General features: G+C 38.1%; 1 protein-coding gene across 1 annotated transcript; it reads right to left on the bottom strand.

The window, feature by feature from the left end:
• Nucleotides 1-238: 238 nt before the first annotated feature.
• Nucleotides 239-10,342, bottom strand: LOC307124391 (GTPase IMAP family member 8-like). The gene is made up of 4 exons (XM_079813556.1): nucleotides 10,309-10,342; nucleotides 10,116-10,199; nucleotides 6,671-7,324; nucleotides 239-1,955 (listed from the first exon to the last, which is right to left on the bottom strand). Exons 3-4 carry the CDS (start codon nucleotides 7,320-7,322, stop codon nucleotides 997-999), a joined length of 1,611 nt encoding a protein of 536 aa, XP_079669682.1. The 5' UTR covers nucleotides 7,323-7,324; nucleotides 10,116-10,199; nucleotides 10,309-10,342; the 3' UTR covers nucleotides 239-996.
• Between the last annotated feature and the right edge of the window lie 1,098 nt (nucleotides 10,343-11,440).

Raw genomic sequence — 11,440 nt, 5'->3', positions numbered from 1 at the left:
TGTAAACACTATTAAGCAGGATTTACTATATTCATAAAAAATCCTGCAGGTTGTCACACTTCCTCTATTTTGTGCCAGTATCATCTTCAATCATCTTACAGTGCTGCCAAAATATCAAGGCGAATATAATATTTGAGTAACTCTTTCTGCGTGTGTATAAAAAGCATTCAAAAAGAAGTTTTTATCTTCTTAAAGAGGAGTGAGGACAATGACAGAAACACCAGAACACTCAGATGTTCTAGTCAGATGTTCTTTTATTGGCAAATGCCAAGAAGCAACTTTTTACATATTTAAAGGCCCTCATTCAGCTATAAACGGCTACAAGCATCTGGACTTTATAGGGATTTATAAAGAAGACTTCAGAGGGGAATTAAAATGTGATTATGATTTGTGCTCTCAAATCGGACACGCATAACTGGCCTGTTGATCTCGCTGATCAAGTGTGTGATTATTGTTTAAGCACTGCTGGAAATCACTCAGTTTATGAAGTCCTGAAAATTAAGGAAGAAATATTTGCAGTAGATATTAAGTCATTTTGTTAGCAGTTTTTATTTATTTATTAAAAGATTAAACAATATTCAGATATACAGATTAAAATATTTAGATATACAGTGATCTCAGCATTTATGATTTGTGATTTCAACACTTATGAATGGTTGTGCTGTTGTACTCCATGTTTTCTGAAGTAGAAAGCATACAATTCTTTAGTTTAGACTCTGTAGACATCTGCTACTTCCTTTAACTCTGGCTAGAGTTATTAGGATTTCATCAGTCTATCATCGACTTTCATCAGATTATCATCGATTTGAGGGCACTGACACTGTCAGATGAGAACAAAACTTTTACTGATTTGAGCTGAATGATGACTCTGTCTTCTGCTTTATAGTTGAATAAAATGTGTTTCATAATTGATAAACTTTACACAGTTATTGAACTGAACTGAACCCGGACCTCTTGAGATGTGTTGATGCCCTAGTGTCTGATCATTGTGGTTTTTCACTGAATCACACACATCCTCTCTCTGAATGCAAGTATAACTGACATAAAACGACCGGTTGTTTTGTGCTCAGTGTCCCTTGTGTCACTCGTTCCCTCTTCACTGGTACTTGTTAGGGTCTTCCCCAGGAGTTGCACATTTCTATCAGAGAAAGATAGCTCCGCTTCTCGTCGCGACTGGTCAACTAACTGCCAGTATATTTTCTTCCACTCTGTTTTAGGGAGCCGTTTGTGCTCTTGTTTGTGCTGCTTCACTTTCTCATCCAGTATCTGCTTCATAATCTTCTGAATGCATTTCTCTGTTTCATCAAACATGTCACTTGTAAAGTGCGTCCCTCCATTCTCTTCCACCATCCTCTCTATTTTACTGAGCAGATCTTTGATCTCTGGGAAACTGGCAGACTCATTGTCCAGACAGAAGAATCTGTTCCCACAACTGTCAACAAGTTTTTTGAGATCTGGATCACCTTCCTCTAGATACTGCTCAATGGTTTTATTTTGTTTCTCTAATTGATCTTTGTATGTGAAAAGGATCATGGTGTATTTTATAATCTGTTCTCCAAAGACTTTTTTGAGATGTTGCACTGTGTTTTTCTCCTCCTCAGTGAATCGACCCACTCTAATGATGATAATGAACACGTGCGGTCCAGGAGAAGCGAAGGTTACACATTTCACTATTTCAGTTTTAATCCCATCTTCACTGAGTTCAGTATCATAAAGTCCAGGTGTGTCGATCACTGAGATCTCTTTACCCATCCTCACCACAGTTTCTAAATGACACTGTTTCGTCTGAGAGGTGGAACTGGCTGAAGATTTGAAAACATTTCGACCGATGATGGCGTTTCCAGTGGCACTTTTCCCACATCCAGTTTTTCCCAGCAGAACCAGCCTGATCTGATCTTTCCTTTCAGAAATCACATCTGTCTCATCTGGATCTTCAGCTGAAGACTTTCCTGAAACTATAGATCAAATCAGTAATAAAACACTTATTCTTCCCATATGACCAGTGCAGCAAACAAGTGAATTTACACTTAATGAAAAAAAATCACTATATATCTTAATTATTAAAGTTAGTAATGGCAAATATATAGTAGCAAAAAAAAAGTATGTGAACCACTGGGAATGAACTGGTGATCTAAAATGTGATCTGATCCTCATCTAAGTCACAACAATAGACAAACACAATGTGCTTAAGTTGATGACACACAAACCATTCTAATTTCTTGTGTCTCTATTGAACACACCCATTAAACATTCACAGTGCTAGAGAAAAAAGTAAGTGAACCTTGTTCTGGATGATTTTTGACCAAACTGCTTCAGTTCAGACACATTTGTAGCAGTGGCGTAGCGTCTGGGCATGCAGGGTATGCACGGGCACGCCCATGGGGAACTTTTAATTAAAACGAGGGAATTTATTTTTAATTTGAGGCCACAATGAATATTTGTATGCATGTCATGTGTAGTAATTTCTTGTTTCTCCGTAATGAATTTCTCCATCATTTCTCTTGTTCGCGTTTATTATTATGTGTCAATTTCGCAAAACTCCCATATATAATTACTGTACTCCCATATATAATTGCCCTACTGTAATTGAGACATATTCAAGACAAGTATTAAAAACAAAAAGACACTATAGTGTTACGACCCTGCGTTCCACTTGCTCGCCTGCTGAGGGCGCTGTGTTAATGAGAGCACAGGAGAGTGTACACACCTGTTCCCTATTTTCCACCTAATGAAGGAGAGGATAAAACCTTGGCCTTCACCATTCTACTTTGCTTCGTCCAGGGGATTGACACCCTCTGGAGAAGTCATTTTGGAGATACCTTTTGTTTACAACCCATACCCACCTTTTCTCTTCCCCATTTGGATTATGATTTCCCCTTTGGATTTTGAACCCTAGACTTTGTTATATTAATTTATCTGAATATTGAAGAGTAATAAAAACTTGCAAGTCATTCAGTGTACTTGTATCCTTTATGTACGGTCGAAACGAGCTGGCCGTAACAATAGCTATAGCCTTACTCAAAGGCCACGGAAACAGGCCAGTGGGTTCGTTACGCACGTCAATCCATTCCCAACGTTCTTGGTTTGCTTCGTATTAATTCAATATACAGGCAATTAGTTGTTAAAAAAATGCTCAAAATGAAAATACAATTTATACAAAACGAAATTCACTTTAAAGAAAGACTTTCTACAAAACACAAAATTGTCTGACCCCATTCCATGTCTCCAGACATATGCGTATTATGATGTTATGATCTTACTCCTGCTGCTCACTTTTCATAATCAACATTTAAAATTTAAAAAAATAATTATATCATAGGCTAATATTTAAACATATGAAACCTATGACCTAACTATGAAAATAAATTGGCTCATTTTCTTTAACACTTTGTCCGACGAAGGCGCCGGCGCTTCTGATGGATTTTTTCCTTTATGACAGCGGAAACATCTCACATTACTCCGTAATTTTTAGCCATACAGATAAGAAGACATAATTATAAACTATAAACTGTCTACTTTTATTTGTGTACACTCACAATAACAACAAAGGCTGTGGATTCAGGGAACGGATTATTTTGCATGCACTCCAAACGCTGTCTTCATTTCAAAATTAAAAGTCTTTTGTTTATTAAATGCAAAGTTTTTAATTTCAAAAGCATTTCTAAATGCAGTTCATATTTCCAACAAACTAAATTCCAAGCCAAAATAACGAAATGGTAAAAAAAAAAAAACTTTAAGTTACCACCATGCACATTCAAACATTTCAATCTTTAAATTCGTATCAATGCTTGAATAACACGCCTACGTCTCCTTCCATTAAAAATAATGGCTAGTGCGATGGCTGGGACATAAACCTACCAACATATGTGGCATAATTTTTGGAATGACTTATCACGAGAGGAAAAAAACTAGTTTTAGTCGCATAACATCAGTTAATGGAAATGCTGTCATTTCGCAATAGGTTTTATCGACATTTAGAAAATATTTAAAAACATTTTCTCAAATCTTTAATGGAAACGCGGCTAGTGGCTGAGTTTGTTTTAAAGTTGTTTTTTTCCGTTCTGGTTGTGAAAAATTGATGGGTAGAGTGTGTTTTTAAGGTATTGTTTGGTTTGGTATTTTCTTACAGTGAATGTCTATAAATGACTCTTCGATGTACTTGGGGGGCGGGGTTAGGGGGGCCCGTACAATTTATTTTGCATATGGGTCCGAGACTGACATGCTACGCCACTGATTTGTAGGATGTCCAGTGCGAACAGTCATTCCACAGCATCTCTATGGGGTTGAGGCCTGGGCTCAGACTGGGCCATTCCAAGAGACACATTTTCATTTTCTTGAAGCCAGTCTGTGGTGGATTTGCTTCAATGTTTATGTTCACTATCCTGGGGCCGTATTCACAAAACAAAGCTGCTGAGAGCAACTTTTACTAAGGAATAGAGAGAAGTCTTAAGCTAAGAGTAAGGGCGGGGTTGACCTCGTTGCTATGGATGATGTCAGCACGCTTACTATGACCACCGTGATTGGCTGATGGGGGGGGGGGGTGCTCTGTCAATGATTTAATTATAGAAATATTTTGTTGAATGAGGTTTCATGTTGCCATATTCAAATAGTCCTAACATTTGGACTGACACGCCCATTATTTTTAATAGCTTCTCTTAAATCTGCAAGTTAGGAGCTACTTTTAGCCTTAAGATGTTCTATGAATACGGCCCCTGGTGCATCACCCAGACATCCACCCTGATATTATCCTGTAGGATATTTTGATAAACTTGAGAATTAATTTTCCCCTCTGTGATGGCAAGTGGTCCAGGCTCTGAGCAGCAAAGCAAGCCCAAATCATGATGTTCCCTCCACTTTACTTCACCGTTGGGATGCTTTCATTGGAATAATTTTATGGATTCACTTACTTTTTCCTCTAGCACTGTGAATGTTTAACGGGTGTGTTCAAATAAAGATACGAGAAATTAGAATTGTTTGTGTGTCATCAGTTTAAGCACAATGGCCCTCATTTATCAAAAGTGCGTACACCAAATTTCCAGCGTACACCTGGCGTACACCCAAAACCACGGTGACTTTGAGATTTATCAATATGGACGTTGGCGTACGGCACGCTCAAATCCTACGCCAGCTCAGGAGGTGGTGTACGCACGTTTTGAGTTAGTGTGAAAATGCGCAGGAAAACAATTCCTAACACCACAAAACGCACTGACAAAGATATGCTATATTATGACCCACTGTAAAAAAAACAACAACAACATAGTAATTATAAACTTCAGTGTTTATTTTTGTGCAACATGGACTTCAATGTTTAATTTGTATGACTTTACCAAAGCATTTGATTTGTAGGCATATTCCTCCAGTTTCGAGCCTGTGCGCTTTACCTGACGTTTCAGGGTTACAGTATTATAGGTATATATGAATATATATTATACAGTATATTAGGCCCGGCAGCTGCGCACTGACTGGGACTGAAAATAATTCAGACTGACAAAATAATAAAAATGACAGTCTTCTTCTTTTAAATAATAATAATAATTGAATAAATAATAATAATAACGACATTCTTCTTCTTAATAACAATAAGCGTCATTAATAAAAAAATAGATAGGTAATTTCTCATCCAAACGGATGAGACGCCATTTAAATGTTCCTCTTCAGTGCCGAGACGCGCCTCTTTGTGGCGATCTTTATATCTGACCACTTTTTTTCACCTACAATAAACAAGAAAACTCATAGGCTACTTAACTTGATCACTATTGGTCTATATTAAGCAATAAAACATTATTACCTCTGCTGGAGTGCGCTTCTCAACCCCCACACTATTAACAGTAGCCTACTTGTAATTTGGGTCCATATTTTGTTTTTGTGGGCGCCTTTAATCCCACTTTTTAAACTCCCAAATAAAACAATTTAGTTTTTTTCCACTTCTCTGGTGATGGTCTCGATCTCCACGTCGGAGAAGTTTCACTTCTTTGCCGTCTTCCGAGTGTCCATGGTGTAAAATGAGGGCGTGGAGGAGGCGGAGACTTGAATATATAGGGGCGTGTTATTCTAATGACGATCGTTTTCAGCCACGGCATTTATCAAGGGCAGGTATTGCGTATGCCTGGATTTCAGAGGTGCGCACAGCTTCATAAATCAGGCGGTGAGAGGAGTGTAAGCATAATCTTACGCCAACATAACATACGCAAGATTGATAAATGAGGGCCATTGTGTTTGTCTATTGTTGTGACTTAGATGAGGATCAAATCACATTTTATGGCAAATTACTGCAGAAAACCAGTTCCCAGGGGTTCACATACCTTTTCTTTACACACATTTAAGCCCAAAATTATTAATATCCTTGGTAAATATGATCAAAGAAGGCTGTGAAAATAAATCTGCATTGTTAATCCTGATCTTTTTTTTTATTTTTATAAATTATAAACATCGAACCTTTCATTGGATGATAATACTTTTAAATGGGGGAAACCTCATCATGAAATAAATGTTTTTCTCTAACACAAATTGCTCACAATTAATCATACTCTTTCATTCAATACTTATTTCAACCTCCCTTTCCCAAGAGTCTTCTCCTATAATGCCTGATTTGTTTGGAGATCAGAGATCATTCCTCCTATTCACCAAGGGTATGAATAATTTTGGGCTTAACTCTATATACACAACTTACAATTGACAGGAGAACCTCTTTTGCTGTCGCGCCTCTTCATTTGTTTCAAAGTAAATTTCCCTCTGTTCTTCATCATCATTCTTTCAATCTTCTTCAGTAGTTCTTGTATCTGACTCTCTGATTTACTCTTGTTATTGAAACAGTGAAACCTTCCTTCACATTCAGTCACCAGCATCTGGAGATCAGCGTGATCTTTGCTTTGTAGATATTCCTCAATGGTCTGTGGTTCATCCAGATCCTCCAGTTCATCTCCACGTGTAAAAAGGATCATGATGTACTTCTGAACTTCAGGGCCAAATAAACCTTTAATGAACTCCAGGATCTCTTCCTCTTTTTTCACAGGTTGCTCTAGAGGAACGGTGAGCAGAACTGCACTGAGACCTGCTGAACATTGTTTGATAAGCTCCTCTTTCAGTTCCTCCAGCTGCTCTTTATTCAGATCTGGATCCTGTGGATCTGGAGAGTTAATCACATGCACCTGCTTCTCTCCAATCTGTGTTTTACCCTCGCAAATGTCAGACTCATGCTTCTTAACTTTAAACTTTTTTTCTCCCAGTATAGTGTTTCCAGAAGAGCTTGACCCAGAACCAAATCTGCCCATCAGAAGAATCCGGATCACTGGATCATCTGGACCGGAGCAAATCTCTGACATCTCTGAAATAAAAGTATGGAATAAGATCAGAATCAGGTCAGGGCAAGCTATCATTCTTCTCACTGCAGGCCAAGAGCAAGAAAATAACAAAACATACACTCTAAAAACATTTTATTTATGTTGGATAGTTTTTGCGTAACTCCGCTAATGGGTCAAATTAACTGACAGTACTAATGTCAGCTTGTAACACTAGTCATCTACACATGACACAACAGCGGAGTTGAATACTGACAAGGGGGTGTTTAAACATCGAAAGGAGGTCATGACACTATGTAAAGCATTCCTAGCTAAAATATAGCCTGGCTCCACCCTCCTACGTACTTCCGTCTGGGATTGCGGCATATTCTCTGGTTTTCTCAGGTCAAATTTTACCCGGTCCAATCAGCGAACAGAGGGAGTGGCTGAGAACAATGACGTTGATGTCGTGCGCTAGTTTGAGATGACATATGTCACAACCAAACGTTAGCGATTGGCTATAGCAGATCCAATAGTTTTAAACTTCAACAGAGTACCCGCCTTCAAGGAAGTTAACGCTTGTCAATGGAGAGTGGCCAGACTCGCTGTACAAATAAAATGTACGAGAGTTTGGTAGGACCAGGCAAGCTAAAATACAGGTTGTGGAAAATTTCTTGACATAAATGTTTTCATTTAATTGTCACAAGCTATTGTTCTTAGGCCTGCATGAAAATGAAATGCGCGGCAGCAGTTGAAAGACTTGGACAGGGGTTAGGGTCTGCCTGAAGCGGTATCTGAGTTGAGCCGCACCATGGATTTGGCTCCCCGGGCCACCAAACCGACTGCCGCCGTGGTTGGTAGATCGTTGGCGGCGAAAATGGCAATGGAGAGGAACCTGTGGGGGAACTTAGCGGACGTCGGGGAGAAAGAAAAGTGTTTTCTCCTCGATGACCTGGCCTCACAGTCTGAACTTTTTCGACCACCTCCATAGAGGTGGTGTTCAGGGAGGTTAATTTGAGCAACCAGATAGTTGACATTTCAAGTGTTCGGCCCCTTAGGGCCGCCTTGATAATCATTCTGTACTGAGTACTTGAGAGTCATTCTGCTGAAGCCATTGCTCTATTAAATTCCAGGCAAGTTCACAATTTCAAGTGTATGGCACTCTGTGAGTCCATCTTGATAACCTCTCTAGGTTGAGTGAAGTGGCTTACTCAGTAAAAAGCACTTTGCTGAAGCCTCCGCTTCCCCGAGCTCCAGATAGATCACGACTGGTGACTCTCGGGGTTGACAAAATGTCCCCCTAAAAGTGACTGGCCTCCTTTTGCCCCCCTGGCCATACTCCCTTAAAGGAACCCCTTTGGCGTGGGTATTTCGTTCCCCAATAGCGTCTCAGGACACAGTGCGAGTTCCCTTTCAAAAAGGGAATATATTGGGTTATGATAGTAACACTGGTTAGTATTCCCTGAGAACTGGGAATGAGGCACTGCGTCTCGTTGCCATGCTTCGGGAGCGGCCTGCACAGTCCCTTCAGACGATAAGTGGATGACATGTTCTCTAGGCGCCCCTTATATAATTCATGGTTGCACTAATATGATGTCATAGGCTGTCGTCAGCCAATCTGTTCCGGAAAAAAACTAAGCACTTTTAGTGCCACTCACTGGACATTTCACTTTGAAACTGTCGCGAAACATGTACGATGCAATGTATTTTTGCAAAATATTTGCCACAGGTAAGTTTTTCTAATGAGCCTGACCTTTTAATTATGTCGCCCTAAAATATGAAGAAAAAACATCATCCTAGATACAAGCTTCATGGTGCAAAAAAAGTAAACAAAATAAAATAATAATAATTAGTTAGTGAGACATCTACATAAGTTACTCATTTCGTATCACATCTTGTACAGTTTTATTAAACAAACACTGTGACATTACATGCATTTCTGCAGCAGTTATTTGTCTCACTTGCACATTAAAAAACAGATTCCATGTTTGCCAGAATTCTTCTGTACGGCCAGTGAAATACAAACACTGAACTTTGTGCAGTCTTGCAATACAATAATTGACCTAAATATTAACTTAAACTTTTTTTTTAGCTGACCTACATTGAGATAAAAGAACACTTAAAACATACTCTGATTTGTTACAGCCAAATCTATTAGTTTTTCTTCAATTATATTTATGGATTTGTTCAAACCTTACATTTTTATTTGATAGAAATATTTATTTTTCTGAAGACAAAAACTTTCGTATAAAGTAAGCAGAATATTTAGACCATACCATATTTAATCAATACATTTTCTTTTTTACATAAGCCAGAATGTTATTTAAACCGGTTTCAGTCAGTTTGACTAAAAGCATAAAATTGAGAATTAACAATTTTGTTAATTGGTGTTTACAGAGAGTTGGTATGCAGAAAACAGCTTTATTGACAGCAAAAATTATTGTTGGCTTTATTCATTTTTGCAGTGTTTTTTTTATTATTGTACATAACTGAAAATATGATTCATATTCAATTTACAAAAGGCCTTTTGAAGTTGTCTTTATTTCTGGTATATAAACTAAATGTAACACAGACTAACAAAATCCTTCAAAAGTGAAAATTCTGGCTAATTTAGCTTTTGTTTATCTTAAAATATTAACTATTAATTAATATTAAATATTGACCTACAGTAAAGCATGGTTTTCAATTAGATATGAATATCAGTCTTTTCGCTCTTTTTCAGAGTACAATGATTAAATTATAGGCAATTAAATTAAACTATACTTCAGATAAAAGTTAAAGAAAAAAGTTTGGCAAAAACAAATATAGTCCTTGAGTCCGTGTGGAGAGATTTCTTACCTGTCGATGTGGAAGGTCAAACCTCAGTCGAAGGTCAAAGATCGATCTTTAGTGATTGCGACTCCAGACACAAGAATAAAGCTTCTTAGAAATCAAAAACAGCAGAAAAAGTTAACAAAGCACACCCTTTAAATTAAAGATGTTGAGGATTTCGTCCAAAGAAAAGCAGAGAGAACAGCAGCTGCAGTTTTACCTGTTGTTTCTGTTGACTGTAGGAGGAGGCGTCTGATTGGTTCACACTCAATAAACATGATCAGACATTGACCGATGACCTGCATGAGCTAATGATTACCTAATGCTGTATTACAGATTTATTCCAGTAACTGTCACATGAACAGATTGATAAAGCCTCTATGAAAGCGTCTTGAAGGTGTTTAAGAAAGTCAGTTCACTTCAGCTGTTTGATTCTCACATGGAGAAAATCAAGCAAAAACAAAACTTGTCATTCACCATCAGAGTGTTAATATAACGAAATATGAATTTAAATATTTCGCTCATAATTCAAATGTGTAAATCAGTACTGTGTCCTATATATAATCCTATATATTATATATAATATTTATATTTTAAGCTCAAAAGACCAAAAGGGTCTTTCAGACTCATTCTTGTTTGAGGAGAAGTAAACGGAGGAGTTGGAAATCTGCAATGGTATGTTTGTCTTGGTTTGAACCCTTTATCAAACATTTTATCAAGCATTTGTGTCACGGTGGTAGCAGGAAGGCAGACACAGACCAAGAGAATAAATCACATGACAGGTTTAATAGTATTTCTAGCAAACACATAATCAGGCAGCAACACACACCAACTAAGATGGTGAACGGACAAGGAGTGACTGAAAAGGCAGAACTTAAATAGTGAACACAAACAAGGATGACTACACACAGCTGACACATATGAACTAATAATGATGGTAACCAAGGAGACAGATGAGTGTCAGGAATCTGAACAAAGAAATATGTGACAAATTAAAACAAACTGAATGTCCATGATAACCCCAGAGGTGGAAAGTCCAGGGGCCTATACCATGAAGCCGGTTTAGCTGGCTAACCAGATATGTTTAAGCTTAGTTTGTGCCAACCCAGGGTTTTAGGGACCATAAAAGTGGTTTGGCTTTTAGCAGTGTTCATCTCTATAGTAACATACGCCCCATGTCTAACCTGCTCCAGGACAGGTTATGTTCTGGATAAGAGATCTCAAACTGAAATTGGACCAATCAGCTGTGAGCAAAGTGACACATCTCTGATGCAATAAAGCCACTCCCCCTGTTTCTACTCCACATCAAAGGTCACTATCGCAAATGGTTTTTAAAGACTAAAGTGTCTGGC

Source organism: Gobio gobio, assembly GCF_949357685.1.
Source record: "Gobio gobio genome assembly, chromosome: 1".
In the NCBI taxonomy this organism is placed as follows: Eukaryota; Metazoa; Chordata; class Actinopteri; order Cypriniformes; family Gobionidae; genus Gobio; species Gobio gobio.
This window is presented reverse-complemented; position numbering and strand designations above follow the sequence as displayed.